The 19,342-nt window shown below is 37.0% G+C and overlaps 1 protein-coding gene across 1 annotated transcript in view; it reads left to right on the forward strand.

Annotated features, from left to right (window-relative positions):
* Positions 1-19,342, forward strand: part of LOC118837175 (ABI family member 3 binding protein) — a 201,554-nt gene that overhangs the window by 165,428 nt on the left and 16,784 nt on the right. The window contains exons 52-56 of the mRNA XM_036744133.1: positions 749-856; positions 1,381-1,509; positions 2,071-2,139; positions 3,493-3,702; positions 11,230-11,338. Of these exons, the coding sequence (XP_036600028.1) occupies positions 749-856; positions 1,381-1,509; positions 2,071-2,139; positions 3,493-3,702; positions 11,230-11,338 (625 nt within the window). The remainder of the gene's footprint in view (positions 1-748; positions 857-1,380; positions 1,510-2,070; positions 2,140-3,492; positions 3,703-11,229; positions 11,339-19,342) is intronic.

Consider the following 19,342-nt stretch of genomic DNA (forward strand, 5'->3'; position numbering starts at 1 on the left):
ATTTAATACTGAGATGTCACAGTCTATAAGATGCTAGAGGGGATATATAGGATAGATACTTAATCAGTCAGACATAATTTTGTTCTTCTTAAAATTCTTTTTTCCCTTTTTTGTTTTTCCCCAATTACACGTAAAAACAAATTTTTAACATAGGTTTTCAAAATTTTTGAATTCCAAATTCTCTCCCTCTCTTCTTCCCTCCCCCTCATTGAGAAGGCAAGCAATTTGATATAAGTTAAACATGTAAATTTCCCTATTAGTCATGTTGTAAAAGAAAACACAAACAAAAAAAACCCTCAAGAAAAATAAAGTACAAAAAAGTATGTTTCGATCTGTGTTCATTCCATTAGTTGTTTCTCTGATGATGAATAGCATTTCATCATATCTTTCTGAATTATCTTGGATCATTGTGTGGCTGAGAATAGCTAAGTCATTTACAGTTGTTCATCATACAATATTTCTGTTACTGTGTACAATGTACAACATTCTCCTGGTTCTGTTTACTATGCATCAGCTCATGTAAGTCTTTCCAGGTTTTCCTGAGAGCATCCTGCCTATGATTTCTCATAGCACAATAATATTCTATCACAATCATATACCACAAGCTGTTCAGCCATTCCCCAATTGATAGGCATCCCCTCACTTATTGAAATTCTTGCAGGGCTTTTTTTGTGTACGTTGTTTAGTGGAGATGGATAAAAATGTGGCCAGGTTTCAGAACAGCAATGTGTATAATGTGATCTTCTAGGTACAGCCCCTGCTACTCATCACCCCACCTTGCCACGTCCTAAACCAACACAGCCCCAAAGAAAACCTCTGCCACCAAATAATGTGACTGGCAAGCCAGGAAGTACAGGTATGTCAGACTCGAACCTCACCTGCCCCACCCCTCCATTTTTATTTTAAATATTTGTCTATCCACTCAGAGCATACTAGTCCTTAGTGTCTTAGATTGAAATACAAGAAGCATCAGAGGTAAATTACACTTTAAAAAACTCCTCTACCACCTGAATGGATTCTACCCATACCCACATTGACTCTGAGCAGGTTGAATGGCATAAGTAACCACTCTCAGCCATTTGCCACATGGCCAGACTAGAGTAAGCATCATAATGATGATGATTAAATCTAGCTATTGTAACTCTGGTGATTTTCCTTGGATCTTTGTTATGCACAGGGCAGAAGGAAGCTTATTCAGATTTTTCAACAGTTAGTAGATGAAGATTATTTTAGATTGCTTACTCACCTTCCAGAAAGTAACCTAAAAGGATAATTCTGAGAATCAGAGGCAGGATACACTCCCTTAGTCCCACTTCCATCATTGCCTCCAAATGGGAAATTCTGTTGTGCTAAAATAAAATTAGATATTTTGCCAACTAGGAACCATCTTGTTACCACGAGTAACCTCCCCTCCTCCAAGGGTGACAGTTAAACCTACCGGCACCACTGTGCCAAAGAAGATGGAGATCGACAAAAAGCAGCCAACAGCCTCTGTTTCAGAAGAATATAGTAAGTATGGAAGCTGGTTGCCCCCTGGGTGCTTGGATGCAAAGTACAAAGAGATGACTCCATGGTAGGAAAGAGAGAAGCCTATAAACTAATCAAATGTGAATCTTAGTACCAGAGCTTCTCTTTTTCTTTCTTTTTGCTTAAGATTCATTTTTGTTATTGTTCTTTTGGGAAAGGAAGGGGAATAAGATGAAAATATATTTATGTTTCACTGCAGACAAATTGAGAGAAATCAAAGATGATGAGGTAAAATGAATAAAGGGAATGAGAAAACAGAAAGTACCAGGGTCAAAGTGGATTGGTGCAGTGGCATCTTATCTTCCACTGCCTCAAGGGCAGGAGCAGAGAAATGGCAAAAGCTATTGGTAATGTAATAAATGATTATGGGCTGCAGGTAGAGTTTGGCACAGATTGACTTCTGTGGCTATAAACCCCATAGTGATGGATTGAGAAAGGATTTACGGAAGATTCAGAATTGAGGCTTTCTTGTTTCTTCATAATATCTTGAAGCTTTACTTCTTCCATGTGCCAGAAATGTTTATACTAACCATATTTTTGCAGGTAATGTGACTGACTTTAGCTCAAGCCCTACGAGAGAGACTGATTCCCTGGGGAATCAACGGTTTATGGGTAGGTCTTACTGGTTGGAAATCCTGTTATTCTCAGTTATACTGGACTTGACTTTATCATTCTTACTCTTTCTTCTTTCTTTTTTCAAAATGGTATGCAGTCCAATGATCATTTTAGTCAAAACTGTGAAAGGACTTTGCATATAAGTGGTTTCTTCTTACCTCCCCTATCATTTCCTGACTATAATCCTAAAATTTCTTCAAATATTCTTCTGTGCCCTACCAAATCACCTCTCTTGGCAGAAATCAACCTGTTAAAGGATCCATTAGAAAGTACACTCCTCTCAGGTGGGGAATCATATCTTCTATATCTCCATATCCCCAACATTGCCTGGCATAGTGCTCTGCACATAGTAGGCATACAACAAGGTGGGGAATGAGTGAATAGCTGAATAAGTGAATAAAGAAGATGAAGAAACAAATTCCTGGGTTAAAACAGACTGGTGCAGAGCTATCCAGTCTTCCATTGCCCCTGAGCATAGGAGCAGAGAATTTTTTTTAAAAAAGATCTCTGTCATAAAACATGGGATACATACAGATAAAGTAGTATATATACTGACATAGGGCAATAAGTCCTCCAATAATTTGCAATTTTCAGCTCATAGATCATCAAGTTTCTGAATCATCTATAGCAAGTGTTTTGATTCTATACAGGTTTCTTGCTACCACCCCAAATTCCCAAGCCATCTTAGCTCAAGAGGTAGAAAGTAATTTTAATATTACCCTAAGATCAATACTGAAAATATTAATAATAATAATAATAAATTAATTCAAAACACTTAATTTCAAGATATCCAGTGATTTGAATTGGCATAGAAGGGAAAGGGAAAGTAATAAGCATTTGTTAATCATCTACTACGTGCCAGGAACTATGCTAATTGATTTACAAATATTATCTCATTTGATCCTCACAATAACGCTGGGAGGTAGGTGCTATTATTTTCTCCATTTTACAGCTGAGGCAAGCAGAGGTTAGGTGACTTGCCCAGGGTCACACAGCCCACTGTGTCACCCAGCTGCAAAGGATAGAGCTCTGAACTTAGAGACAGAGAATGTGAGTTCAAATCCTGTCTATGTTACTTCCTGCCTGTTTGACCAGGGGCAAATCTCTTGACATCTCTGGGTTTCAGTTTCCTCATTTGTAAAAACCAAAGTCCAAGCGTGAAATCTATGAACCTATGAGTAATAAACCTGCCTACTCTCTTCCATCTGCATGGACAATTGAAAGTAGACTGTGATATAATTACACTTGGCCAGGTGCCCTGCCACTTAGAATCACATTGAAAGTGAACACTCGCTTTCAATTTGCCCTTCGAGCTGCAGGAACTAAACAGTAATGATTTCCTTCTTGTAGCTCCTCACGTGAAATACATTCCGAAGCCTGAGGACGAGCCATGTTCCATCACTGATTCGATGAAGCGGTTCCCACAAGAGGAGGTGTCAGAGGAGAACCCCACAAGCCCACCCCAGAATCCTCCTACCAACCTCACTGTGGTCACAGTGGAAGGATGTTCATCATTTGTCATACTGGACTGGGATAAGCCACAGAATGACACAGTCACTGGTCAGTTAATGACTTAAAGATTGTTGTTTCACTGGAAAGACTCTTAACTCTAGTCGAGGAAGTGTCTTGTTTTGAGAATGTGGTGAGACAGTATTAATACTTGCCTTGTAGTCTATTGTTATACCTAGCTTTATGTGTGCATGCCTTATTTAATATTTACTCTTGGCCAGCTCTCATGTAGGGTGCTGCCAGATCCTAAGTTCTGCTCTTGGTGGGAAAATGTGTTGCTTTGGTCAAATGTAATCAAGGTGATTGTACAACCATGTGCAGCATGATTCGGTGGATAGAGTGCTCGACTTGAAGTCAGGAAGACCTGGGTTGGAATCCTGCCTCAGATTCTAATTTTCCCTGTGACCCTGGACAAATCATTTAATCTCTCTGGGTCTGATCTTTTGTTTTGGGGTTTGGTTCCAAGAAGAAGTATAGTATAGTGGAAGTGCCATTAGACCTGAAATCAGAAAGAGCTAGGTTCATATCCATCCTCAGACACTAATTAGTGGCATGACCCAGCGCCTTGGTTTCCTCATTTGTAAAATGAGGGGGTTGGGCTCTATGGCATCTGAAGTCTGTTTCATATCTAACTCTATGATCCTAAATCACTTCACTATCCCGGTCCTCAGGGTCCTTATCTATAAAATGCAGGACTTACACCAATGATTGTTGATAATTACAATTTTCTTAAATTATTCAACCAAATGTCATGGTGTGATAACTTGTTGTCAGTCATTTTTTAGTCATGTGCCACTTTTCATGACCCCATTTGGGGTTTTCTTGGCAAAGATACTGAAGTGGTCTACCATTTTAGGCAAACAGGGTTAAATGGCATAGCTAGTAAGTGTCTAAGGTCAGATTTGAACTCAGGAAGATGAGTCTTCCTGACTCCAGGGTAGGCACTCTATGCACTATGGCGCCACCTAGCGGCCCTGTCATGGTAGCTATGGGTACTCAAAGGCTTTGCCAGCTGAATGTAATCTCTGGCAGGTTCTACCAAGTGGAAAACACTTTGAGTGTGGTGGGGGCCACAGGCTGCATTTGCCCTTCAAGGACACACCTCATTCAGTTTGGAGATTCCCAACACCAGATCAGCTGAAGGGTGGTGAATTTTCTGACAAGAACAACTAATGAAAGCCATCTATTAAGGCTTAGATGGATTGCAAAGTTTGGATTGAGGTTAGGAGAAAGTACCCAAACTGATGTAATCAAAGATTACAAAGCATTCAATCAATCAACAAGTGCCTACCATGTTCCAGAAAACGTACGTTGTTGTGTTGTTGTTGCTGCTGAGTCATTTTTCAGTCATGTCTGACTCTTCACGACCTCATTTTGGGGTTTTCTTGGCAAAGATACTGGAGTGTTTTGCCATTTCCTCCAACTCATTTTACAGACGAGAAAACTGAGGCAAACAGTTAAGCGACTTTCCCAATCACAACTAGTAAGTGTCTGAAGCCAAATTTGAATTCAGGAGAAGTCTTCCTAACTTCAAGCCCACCACTCTATCCACTGCAACCATTTAGCTGTCCAGAATAGTACCAGAAAGGTATTAAAGTATATTAAAGAAGTGAGAAGAAGCAAAGGAATGGCGAATATTAAGCTCAGTTTAAGGAACACATTCAGATTCATGGGGATAGAACAATTGAAGAAATGAAAATCAACGTGCAAACCTATAATGCACAATCAATTAACAAGTATTTTTTTCTGCACCTACTATGTGTCAGATACTAGTGATACAAATACAGTAAATAAGGCAAACTTTACTCACTAGGAGCTCATGTTCTAACTTAGGAGACAACAGAATTGTATGGAGATGCTTGCAGAATAAATGTAAAGAGAATGAATGCAAAGAAAGAGAAAGTTGCTAAAGAGAAGGTAGATGGAGACAGAAGGCACAATGTGCAGGTATTTCCATTTGACATTATGGATGCTGGTGTAGGGAGATGAGGAATCCAGGAGGGAGGGTATAAGAAGTGAGTGAACAGAAGAGGATTAATTGAGAAGACATTCAGGGAAGATTTAGGGCCTGCCCCAATCCTTTCAGGCTTCAGTTTAATAATAGTTCATATTTATTTAACATTTTAAAAGTATACAGCACTTCCCTTCTAACAATCCTGTGAGGTTAGCACTGAAAGTATCAATTTTACATTCTACAACAAGGAAACCAAGGCTCTGAAAAGTTAGGTGACTTATTCAGAGTCACACCATCAACTTTAGACCTGGCATGGAAACCTAGGCCTTTCTTTTGAGAGAAAGAAAGCTGGAGATTTGCCAGGCCCTGCTCACTTCTCTTGTTATTTCTGGGGTAGATTGTGGGTTCCAGGATAGTAACAATATTCCTGCACTTTAGAACAGAAGAGAAAAATATTAAAGTCCATTGATCAATCACTTATTGAACACCTTTATAATAGCCAATAATCATAGCTAATTTTTATATAGCACCTACTGTGTGCCAGGCACTGTGGTTATGAGCATCATTTGATCCACATGTCAACCTTGGGTGTTATTATCATCACCATTTTATAGTTGAAGAAACTGAGGCAAATAGAGATTAAGAGACTTACCCAAAGTTACACAACTAGTGAGTCTAAATTTGAACTCAGGTCTGCCTGACTCCAGGCCCATCACTACATCCGCTGAACCACCTAGTTATCTGCCTTCATGAATGAGATCCCCTAAATACTAACCCCTAAGGACTGTATTAATGAGAATGAGTTCCCCTTGTCTTCTGTTTTGTCTGCCGATTAGTTTTCCTATAACCGAGCAGTCCATGACAACTTTTTAAATAAATAAGACACAAATTGAATGAGTTTCATAATGTAATATTATATATGTGATGAATATTTATTATATAATGCAATATTATATTGGCCATGAAAATAGTGTCTGCTCTGTTTGGCTCTGAATATCCCCCACAGTATAACAAAAGTTTAAACACAATGTATTTTTTTAAATTTAAACTTTATATTTTTAAAGAGTACAGAATCATGATTTATTGGATAGAAAACTTTCTCCATGGAAGTAGATCTTTCTTTATTTTAAAGTTATAGAGAATTGCCTGAGGCACTGACAGGTCAAATGAAGTAATTTAACCTCATCCCATAGCTTCGTATGTATTAGAGGCAAGATTTGAACTCAAGTCTCCCCATCTCCAAGAAAAACAACCTCCTTTCCACTACAATATGCTGTCTTATGTGACTAGAGTTACGATAATTTGCTAAATGGAATTATTTATGACTAATTCATAGGATTTAGGAAAGCATATTTAGTCCAATCCCTTCATTTTGCGAACAAGAAAAGAGAGGCCTAGAAAAAACAAGTGACTTTACCAAGTTCTCAGACCAGGATGTGGGCCTGGATCATTCGATTCCAAAATCAGGGCTATTTCCACTACACTCCAATGCCTCTAACCCATCTAACCATGAGATTTCAAAAACTAGTGTTTCCAAAAAAGCTGTAACCTTCCATTTGCAAAGCATTTTCAAACCTTAAAGAGATATATACTAGCTATAATTATTGCTATTATTTGAGTATAACTTAGAATCCTTATCAGTAATATGTTTATTTAATTAAGAGATTTCACTAGATATTAACCTAAGTCATCTCTGAACCTGGCATATAGAGGTGACTTTAATGTTTTATTTCCTTTTAATTATTGCCAAAATTAAGAATAGCATGGTTGAAAGGACACTATTCTCCCTTTCTCCCAAAAATTAAGAAAACTGCCCTTTCTTCCTTCTTTGCAGAGTAGGTGTGGAGAGAGTCGGAGAATGACACATTATGAGCGTGGAATATTACATATACTGTCAGATGTGATTAACGTATTGACTGGTTTTGCTGAAGCATTTTTCTTTCTCTTCTTTTTAATCTTTGTTAGAAGGGATAGGAAGTGGGGGAGGATATATTCAGAAGTGAAAGAAAAACAAAAGATGTCAATTAAAATGAGAGGCAGTCTAGAGAGCTGAATTAAAGACAAGAAGACACCGTTCCAAGTCCATTCCACGTAGAATGGAAAGACCTCTAGATTTGACATCAGAGGACTGGGATGTGAATCCAGCTCTGTCACTCTCTGTGGGATGTGGGATAAGAAACTTACTGTCCATAGGACTACCTTCCTCATCTATAAAATTAGGAGATTAGACTAAATTGAAGTGTCAAACATGCAGCCAGCAATACTCCCAATTGGATTCAAATAAAATTAAAATGTAATTGGGACATATTTAACAAAATAAGTAAAAATGCAATAGGATATAGATAATGTTAACATGTAGTTTTCTAAGTTAATATGCAGCCCACAGAGATCCTTGTGTACAGATTAATATTTAAGAGCATATTCAATAAGGAACGCTCCCAAATGCCTGCTAAAGACAATTATTGAAGATATCTGCTTTGTTGCCTACAGTATGCTAGACCAGGGTTCTCAGAGGACAGTCCAGATAACCCTGAAGATCTCTGAGACCCTTTCATAGGGTCTATGAGGTCAAAACTATAGTATAATAATACTAAGATGTTTCCATTTCTAATGCAGTAAATATTGATATATATAAACCATATGAGCAAAAGTTCTTTAGGGGGTCTTCAATAATGTTCAACTATATGAGGGGATCCTGAGACCAAAACCTTTGAGAACCTCTGCACTAGGTTCTTTCAAAAATCATATTTCTGATGAAATGTCATTGAATAATTTCTATGTTATTATTCATCGAATTTTAAGCAAATCAGAAGTATCAGCTTCTTTGGCCCTGCTTTCTCCATGAAAACGCTCATGTGACTTGAATGACGGTATTTATGTGAACATTAAACTTTCCATTATGATTTATATTGGAAGAAAGAACATGAATCATCGAAATAATCAATTTGGGATTCTTTCCTTGATAGAACTGCTCACAGAGAACCCAATAGCTGAAAGCCCAGTCATAAAAGAAACCAAAAAGGGGGTGGGGAATAGAAAACCTAAGAAGTTGATAATTAGCTGCCATATAAATTGAGAGTTGCCACTAGAAAGAGAATATCATTTCTATAACTAGTTCAGATTTGTAGAAGCCTGTCATAGTAGATGGAAGACTGGCCTCAAAGTCAGGAAAACACTAGCTTTGAGACTTTGGAAAAGTCAGATACCTATATGTATCCTATATGGAGTCACACATATGACACATCCTGTCTGTGGCCCTTGTGGCAAATCACTTAACCTCTAGGCAACTATTCATGTGTCTTTAAGGTGCAAAGACGGTACCAACCTGCATTGATAAAGTAAGTTTACTTATCTGGGAATTCTCTGTAACAGAGAAATAACGGGTCCATTCTCTATCCTTTAATGTTCATAAAGAGTTTTCATCATAACCACCCTATGGGCAAGATAGTGCAAACATCATTGGCATCATTATTTAGGTGAAGAAATTGAAGCGCTGAAAGGTGAGATGCCTAGTGATGGATCTTAGCTTAGACTTACATGGGATTTGAGCTCAGGTCTTCTGACTCTTAAGACAAGTGTTCATTCCATCACATCACTCTGTGCTTTGTTTCGTATTTAAGAGAAAGGATCTAAAGTTTTTCAGGAAAGCTGCTTTAGGAATGGTTTAAAGTATCATAATAATGTATATGTGAGTATGTATTGGACAGCATGCTCAAAAAATTCTTAATGATAGGAATACATAAAAGTTTGAAGACCACTAGTTAGTATAGAGTTGATCTAGAGAAGTGGTGTCAAACCCAAATAAAAACAGATTTCTAAAGGGCATGTAGTAACTTAGAAAAACACAAATTAACATATTGCATTTTTTTTTGTTTTGTTAAATGTTTCCCAATTACATTTTTGTCCAATTCCTGCTTCACTCAGGAATTTTGTGTGCCATAAGTATGTATGTGTACATTTATTTACTTGTAAATTATGAGCACATTTAATTCCATACTAATATATTATATACTACATAAAATAAAAGTAAGTACAAATATGTACATAAGATATAAATAACAACATAAGATATAAATTGGAAAAATAAGAAACATTTAATAAACTTTTAAAATGTTAAAAATTAAACTATCATAATAACTTCTAAAAGATTCCCTTGACTGAAATTATAAAATGTATGTCTATTGTAGGCATTTGTTTTTAATCTTTTAATCAAGTCGTTGTGCCTTAACTTGACCTCCCCAGAACATATTTTTACCTCAACACTACTAGCAGAAATCTAGATTAAATTACCGACACTTAACATAGTCTTCCCATCCCACCGAGTATTCAATCTCTCTGTATAGAGATGATTGCTTATTTCTTTCTTTTATTTGGGTTCTTTAATTAATTTATTTATTTATAGCACTTGACAAGACAAAGCTCTCGCTAAAGGTCAAAACAAGAAAGAATAATTAGCTAATTCAGAAATAGCACAATAATATTCTGAAAGCTAAAGTTATGAAGAATGATCTCTGCTTTGTTTAGAGCTGTGAGTACATAAAAATGCTTTCTGGCATGAGATTCAGATTTACTTGTGGAAATGTTGACATACTTTTATTAGCCAAGAATATTCATCAAGGCAGAAGCTTGTTCTTAAAAAATAACTGTGAGAAAAGAGTTTAAGCAGAACATGGTTTATTTTGTTAATTAATTTTTCACTAAGAATATTTGTCAGAGCTAGTTTTTTTCGTAGCAGTATGTGCATATAATTGGACTGCTCACCACTAGGTTTTAAACTCTTAAGGCAAGTGTCAATTTCCCTACTTCCTTGATGATACCTCTCATAGCACCTAATACCTCAATTTGCACACAGTGTGTGTACATAAGCTATTATTAACTGTCTGATCTGTGGTCAGAGACATAAGCTTCCAAGACCCAAGGCAATAATAGCAACATCTTAATTTTTCACTAGTAGCCAACATTTTTGAAATATGTATTAAGCAGCTCCCAAAGTTTTTCCAAGAGTATATTCCTGAAAAATATAAATCTTGAAGTACAATTCCAATTTGGAAATGATCATTTATAACTTGGGGCAGGTAAGTAGTGCAATGGATTGAGCACCAGGCCTGGAGTCAGGAAGACTCATCTTCATGAGTTCAAATCTGGCCTCAGACACTTATTACCTATGTGACCCTGAGCAAGTCACTTAACCATATTTCCTTCAGTTTCCTCATCTGTAAAATGAGTTGAAGAAGGAAATGGCAAACAATTCCAGTATCTTTGTCAAGAAAGCCCCAAACGGGGTTACAAAGAATCAGACATGACTGAAAAACCATTCAATAACAAAAACCTGAAAAAAATTATAGATTTGGCAACTAATTGTTTCACTGTAAGCTTATGGAGTAATTATTCAATTAACTAATGTATTATAGTGGAAAAAGCATTGCCTCTGGCATCAAAAGATGAGTACAAATCCTGGTTCTGCCACTTACTGGTTGTGTTTCTTCAGCTATAAAATGGAAGTAAAAATAATATTCTAGCTACCTCAAGGCTGCTGTAAGGAAATTGCTTTGTAACCTTCAATTTTTATATTCATGTTAACATTGTTATTATTTGATTAATTTTGTCTCTCTCTTTTTTTTAAGAATATGAAGTTAGATCCAAAGAAAATGGAGCACCTACAGGGAAGAAGGAGTCCATTCAAACTACAAATCAAACCTTCTCTACAATAGAAAATCTAAAACCAAACACCAGGTAAGACAATTTACCACTTTCTGAACACATATAGCAGACATCAGTTGATACTATGTTTGTATCAGGTAGCATTTGAATATAGACCACTTCTGTGTTACATGACAATATGTGCTACAACAGATGAACTTTTGGAGAAAGCTTGGGGATATTGGAAAGAGTGCTGGGCTTAGAGGTAGAAGTGACCCGTGTTTGAATTCTGCCCCCATCGTTTACTTACAATATATCTCTGGCTAGTCATTTAAGCTTTCTGAATCTGTTTCCTCAACCACAATATAGAAATAATAACTATCATAGTCCCAGCCTGGAAGAATTGTGTGAAGGATTAAGTGAGCACCGTATGTTTCACCATTAAAGGGGGGAAAGACCATTATATCCAATGACAAGATTGCTGCTTTCTTAATGAAAATCATTTTTTCTATGTATGGTATTAAAATGTTTTCACAGCTGTGTTGTATGTAAGTACTAAATTGTGGTTCAACTAAAAAAATTCAAACAAGAAAAGGACCCTATACATCAATAAAAACCAATCTTTCTAATCCCACTAGTACCTGGAAACCTGTTTCCTAACCTTTTGATCATGTGGGTTTCTCTTCTCTGATCCCCTACTGTTTTTTTTTGTTTTATCTTTTGATATCTTTTGTTGATATCTTTTGATTTTATATCACAGTTCTTTTCCCAATAAGGGCTTTGAACCCTCCCTTGAAACAATGAAAAAATGAAGCAGAACTAAAAGACATGGGGACCTTGTCTGACATCATATGCTCATCACACACAGTTTCTCCACCCCTCTAAAGAGAGAGAGGCCATGCATTTCATCATCTCTTCTCTGGGATCAATATTAGTCATCACAATTCAGAGTTCTCAGTATTGTTTTCATTTATATTAGTATAGTCACCGTGTTTATGTTCCATTGTTGTTCAGTCCTTTCAGTCATGTCTGACTCTTCATGACCTATTTGGGGTTTTCTTGGCAAAGATACCAGAGTGGTTTGCCATTCCTCTCTAAAGCTCATTTTATAATATGAGGAAACTGAGGCAAACAGGGTTAAGTGACTTGCCTAGCACCACCCAGCTAGTAAGTGTCTGAGGCCACATTTGAACTCATGAAGATGAGTCTTCCTGACTGCAGGCCCAGCACTTTATCCACTGTAACACCTAGCCGCCCCATATGTTCCCTTGGTTCTGCTTAATTCACTTTGTATTGGTACACAAAAGTCTCCCCATATTTCTCTGAAGTCCTCAGATTTCTCATCTCTTATTGTCCAATAGTATTCCATTTCTTTCATAAACCACAATTTTTTCAGCCATTACCCTAAGGACAACCACCATTTCCAATTTATTGCTACCACAAAATCTTAATATCTTTTTTTCAAGTAAAAGAGACCCAAACAAAACCTGACCAAGCAGAGCTCGTCTATGGGCCAGAGTTCAGAGATAGAAGGAGATGGACTTTTTAGGCTTAGCCATGGTAAGCTTTAAAAAATTCTGTTTTTCAAAAGAAAAAAGATCTATGGTCAGTACCAGGTTTCCATGGCCTTCTGTGCTAGAAATCCTTAGTTCTAGACTATAAAAGGGATACTTTGGTTTCCTAGAAGTACCTTTTCTTGAAAAGACCTCTTTCTGACATTTTTAAGCTATTACAAGGAAAAAGTACAAATATTAATTATTCTTAATGGCCATGAGTAAAGCCAAAATATACACATCATTCAGTAAAAACCTACTTGGTGAACTTCATCCTGTTTCCTTGGCAAGAATGACAGCAATTGAGAACAGGAGAGAGCCTACTCTATGCTATAGTGTATTTTTAGATAGGTATAAAAAGGAAGAGGTTATTTTATTTTAACTTTTTAATAGGCAGGTTTGGGCTTAGGGAGGTTGGATAAGTTTTCCCTCCATTTCCTGCTTTTTATTAAGCTTAAGTAAAAAAAAGGATCAGTATAGTTCAGTATATTCATTGACTGGCATCGAACTCAGAAAATGTTCATCGTGTTTCTTTTCTGAATAAGGAAAATGAAAGCTCTGACCCAAATAGACATCACTTTGTTAACCCTGTTTCAGTTCAACTTATGGATAATATTACATCCCTACTGATAATGAGAAGTTTATTTATGGCAAGTACCCATAACAAAACCTGCTTTAGCAAGGATGTTACTTGGACATCATAAGGAATTGGGTGAAATGTAGGTACAAGAACTTCTCCTAAATCTGAACCCCGTTTCACTCTGAAAACCAAAAACTAACCAAAGCCAGAAAATTCTCTCCCAGATGCCTGATGGAAATGCTTTAGGTGCTATGTTGATTTTAACTTCTAAATTCTCATGGTGAAAAAGACATGGCCCTTTCTGCCTTCCCTCAGCCAACAATGAAGTGGACTCTGCTTCTCTCTCATTCAAACAATCCCACCCATACTCCAATCTGACTCCAGTTTCCCATCTGCCCCTGGCCTAATGGGCAATCCTAGGAATGACTTCCATATCAGGATTAAGGATAACCCTACCTGGATTCTTCTTTAGGGAAAATTGTATTTAGTCACGACAAGAGATACTCAGGCTCAGGAATACCTCTGCCAGATCATACTAAATTTAAGTAAAACATTGTTTCTCTTTGCTTCATGAAATATCTTTTTATACATGTTATTTCTTAAATGTTTTCTTTGAAGTTTAGAGTTGTGAAATCTTATGTATAATGCCATCTAACCAATGTTCAAAGAGAGACGGAGTTATATCAGTGGTTCTTAATTTAAAAAGAGATTATGGTCAGAAAATTCTTTTGAGAGTTAGGTGTTTGAAACCTGAAATGCATTTTCCACAAAGAAAAAAAATGTTAGGTGGTGCGGTGGATATAGCACTGGCCGTTGAGTTAGGAGGACCTGAGTTCAAATTCGAGCTCAGACGCTTGACACTTACCAGCTGTGTGACCTGTCTCAATGGGACTTTCAGGCTTCCAGTCTGCTGTATCAAATTCTTTCCTCGTGACTGACCTTTTCCAGTTATGAAGTTCTCAATAAGGTCTTTTAAGCTACTCCTTGGATAAAAGTCATCAGGAACATGTTACAATATCTCAACACACTATTCATATTTTCATTTCTCATTAGATAATTTATTTTAATTTTTCTGAGATAATAGTTCTTAGAGATGACATTTATATAGTGCTTTAAGGTTTAAAAAATGTTGCACATATATACATATGTGTGTGTGCATATACATATATATATATGCATATATATATACATATATATATGTGTATATGCCTGATTGCCTTGCCAAAAAAGAAAAACAATGTTATAAATAGTGGTTAGGTCCCCCAGAACTTTCTATAAAACTTTATTTTGACCCATCACCTGAACTATAATTTATAACAACATTTCAATGAGCAAATTCAGCATTAATTCTAAGTCAGAAAATGGGAAAAATATCTTTCTTGGCCAGTGAAATAGTCAATCAACAAGCATTTATCAATGTCTTACTGTGTATCAAGAGATAGGAATACAAAGAATGAAACAATCCCTATTCCTTTCAAGGGACTATCATTCCAATGATGACTATAAGAACTGGATAGATAGGTATTCCATGGATGCATTCATCATGTCCTCAGGATGAGTATTTGCTCTCCTGGTATAGCTCACAACCTTATCATCCCCTGTTGTTCTGATTTATGATAGGAGTAAGGACTAGATCTGTGATATCACTGGCACAGTATGACATTAGCATGTTTTAAATGAATAATAATAACATGATAAAATAATAACATATATTAAAATATAAATAATAAATCAATAATATAAAATAAAATGATTAATTGATTAATTAAATGATATTGGCGTAGTTTAAAAAGTCTGAGAGACATTTGGGTAAATAGTCATTTTATTAACAATGCTGATGTATTACTAATAAAAGGAGTAAGTAGTACTCTTAGATGCCAAAGACTCCTCATGGGACCCATTCAACACTTATATGCCCTTGGAACAGTGGGTGTTCCTGAGGGTGGCAATCAACTCTGATTGGTTTAAAAATGAGAGACAAAGAATATTGTAATGAGAGGTGGACCTGTGCCGATGAGGATATTGGGGTATGTGACACCAAGCACCCAAATCTTGGTCAAAGAGATTTATCAATTTCTCTATTGCCCATCTGACAAAAGGGAGAATCCACATTTGGCCAGACCTGTCTGAGTAAACACAATGAGCAGGAATTCACCCACTGGCCTAAACTTAGAATTTCTTTACTGCCTTCGATTAGGTCTTAGACTGGATCAGTCTTTGCCTGGGATTTCCCACAATGTTTGATTTCTGAATGAGGAAATAGAAAAGGAGGAACACCTTGGTCCCAAATCAATGACTAGTTATTAAATACAAGAGAGAAGTAATCATTTCTCTCAATAGGGAATTCTCTGGTGGGGAAACTCCCTCTCTCTGCCTCAAATGAGGAATCAGAAAAGGTTGGGGTCCAAATCTGTCTCCAAACAGCTAGCTTCATGAATTCCTTTGAGATTCAGTTTCCTTACCTGTAAGATCGTAGCAATAACACTCCTAGTACTAATATCACAAGTTCGTTGTAAAGATCAAGTGAGATAATATACATTGATCCCTTTTACAAACCTTCAAGTGCTACATAAATGTCTTTATCACTATTATCTCACAAGCCTGTCCATGTCAGTTATTAGGAAATCTTTCCTTATGTTGAGCTGAAATCCGCTATCATGTGTCTTCTGTTGCTGGTGCTATCTGTGGTGAAACATTTTTAAATGACCAAATGTGTGCTTGTTTGAAGGGGCAGCTATATGGTACAGTGGATAGAGTGGCAGGCCTTCTTCCTGAGTTCAAATCCAGCCTCAGATATGTACCCTGGGCAAGTCACTTAATCCTACTTGCCTCAGTTTCCTCATCTGTAAAATGAACTGGAGAAGGAAATGGCAAACCTCTCCAGTATCTTTGCCAAGAAGACCCCAAATGGGGTCATCAGAATGGAACAAGACTGAACAATAACAAAATGCTTGTTTAGTTATTTCATTGAGAATAGGTTAAAGTATCCTAGCCATTCAGTTTTCCAGGTTATCCCAAACAAGAATTATTTCTATCACGCCCCAACTATAAATCAAGAGTGAGCATAATAAAAAAATTACCCTGTAAAATAAAGGTGAGGTATGTACAGTATGCAACCACCAGATGGTTTTTATTAGTTTAAAAGAATGGCTTCAGTCAGATTTCAACACATTGAAAAATTTTGGAATGTAACATTTGATTTTTAAAACAGGCAAATTTTGAATTATTGCCGTCAAAATTGCCCTTCAGGGTTCTGGAAGTCCCCACCACAAAACCTGTTTATACAGCTTCTGAAAGATTGGTTCTATATTCCCTGGGCCATGGTCTACAGAACATGTTACATATGATAAGAGCACTTTCGGGTCCCAGGTTCTTGCTAATTTTATTAAGATCTGAAAACTGACCTCAATCACTGACTAAATCTATTAACATCAGATAGCAAGAAATATGAGAACCCTTTAGAATAGAGACAAGAAGTTAAGCAGACTCTCTGGAGCTAGCGCCTCCTGCTGGCCAGAAACAATGACTGCTTCACCTGGCCCATTCTTGAAACAAAATGGAAACAGGATAAAGACTCTCCTTCTACATTCTCTTCTCACTCTCCTTTTGCTTTCTCACTATCTGATTTCCTTTTCCCTTAACTTCTCAATCACCTATTTCATTGTATAGGTTTTTTTTCATCCTTGAAGGCTTTAAAAAAAATACATTTCTTGGCTCGGTGATTTCATGTGTATTGGTTCTCCTTCTTCTAATACGGATCAGAACCACTACACGTCTTGTCATCTTGTGCCATTCTTGTTGATATCTTTCCAAAAGTCCTCTATAAAGAATATTCCTGGTATACTGGAGGTCCTCTTCTGCCTCTTTTGATTTCCTCTCTATCTCAACGGACCTTTCAGGCTTCCAATCTGCTACGTCAAAATCTTTCCTCATGACTGATCCATGCCCTTTTCCAGTTATAAAGTTCTCAATAATGTTTTTTATGCCACTGTCTGGACAAAAGTCACCAGGAACATGTTACAATATCTTAACACCCACTATTCATCTTTTAATTTCTCATTAGATTGTTTATTTTAATTTTTCTGAGGTAATAGTCCTTAGAGATGACATTTATGTAATGCTTTAAGGTTTATAAAATGCTGTATATATGTTATCTCATTTAATCTTCATAATAACCCAATGAACTAAGTACTATAGGTATATTACCATCCTTATTTTAGAGATAGGGTTAGAGATTGGGCTCATGATTGGTATAGGGAAATCCTCAGTAAGGAAATTTCCTCAACCCATGAAGGTCCAGAACTTCTTTGTAACTATAGTAGTAGTAGTAGTAGTGGTGGAAGAGGAAGAAGAAGAGGAAGAAGAAGGAGAAGAAGGAGAAGGAGAAGAAGAAAAAGAAGAACTTGTAGATGAGGAAACTGATGCTCAGAAAGATTAAATGACTAGCCTATGATCAGAGAGGTGGTAAGTGTCAGAGAAAGGATTTGAACCCAGGTCTCTCTAACTCCCAGTCCAGGACTATACTACTCCACTGCCTCCAATGAAGAGAATGATGTTCCAAGATTTGCAACCACATAATGTCCCTAGGAAAATACTGTTGTTAAGGAAATGGCCCTTTGCGGTAGCAGATACCTTGGAACCACTGAAAACACTAGACAATTTCCCAACTCAAATATAGTCTAATTTCCTCCTACCACTCAATTTTTGTCCCAACTAATCATCCACTTGCAGCGCCGAACCAAGTATAATCTTCCTTGATGGAAATAAAAGAAACATAGATATATTAATAGCTAGTTAGTGCTTTATGATTATAAAAAAACTTATACATTTTTCCAGTTTGGTCTCTATCTGATGAACAATGTACCCTTCATTGTATCCACTTTAGAAATGAGTAAATTGAGGCTTGAGTGTGACTTTCCTAAGGTAACATAGCACGTAATTAACAGAGCCAAGATTCAAACACAATTTTCACTCCATTTCTCTTTCACTATATTACAAAAATACAAATTTATGACTTTCCAGTTATTCTCTCCCTCTGAAACACTTTTCATTTTAGTTCTTTATTGGCTCCAGGGTCTTCTGTATTAAATATTTAGAGGTTGGGTGACTAAGCAAGCAAAAAGCTGCTGACTCTGGCAAAGAATTCTATTTCCTTATTCTTCTGGCTCTGTTTTCATAATTCTGCAGTCCATGTGACTGTCACTTGATGTTCATGCAGCCAAAGGAATAAGCAATTGAGCAGATCAGGGTCTGGGGTGGAGGGAGGTCCATCCCTCCTTCCTCCTCCTCTCTCCTTCGGGTACCCAGAATCCTCTGCTCTCTCCCTAGCAAACCTAACAGCTGACTGATAACAGGATAAAGTATGACTTCTCCCAGAGGGAGGGAAGAGACCACAGCAGCAGGGCTCCTGAAATCAAATTGGAATGGATTATGGAATAGACAATTAGAGAATAACATAGAACCATGAACTTTTGGAGCTAGAAAGGGGTTTCCAATGTTACCTAGTGTCAGTCCAAGCCTCTCATTTTACACATGAGGAAACTGGCAGGCCAGTATCAAGGACATTAACTTTTCAATCAACAAAACTGAGTTTCAGCACTTGATCTATCACTCAACAGCTTTGTTACTTAACCAAGCCAGATGGTTAGATCAGACTATCTTCAAGGTCTCCTCTAATTCTATCTTCTTTAATATCCAGGCTGGGCCAGGAGTCAGGAAGACTTGAATTCAAATCTGGCCTCAGACATTTACTAGCTGTGTGACCCTGGGCAAGTCATTTAACCCTCTTTGCCTCAGTTTCCTCATCTTGTAAAATAAGCTGGAGAAGGAAATCACAAACCATTCCAGTATCTCTGCTAAGAAAACCCCAAACGGAGTCACAAAGAGTCAGACATGACTGAAAAACAACTAAACAATAAATGATGTCCAGGGAGGGTGAGTGATTTCTGTTGGGTCACTAGGTTC

Source organism: Trichosurus vulpecula, chromosome 2, assembly GCF_011100635.1.
Source record: "Trichosurus vulpecula isolate mTriVul1 chromosome 2, mTriVul1.pri, whole genome shotgun sequence".
In the NCBI taxonomy this organism is placed as follows: domain Eukaryota; kingdom Metazoa; phylum Chordata; class Mammalia; order Diprotodontia; family Phalangeridae; genus Trichosurus; species Trichosurus vulpecula.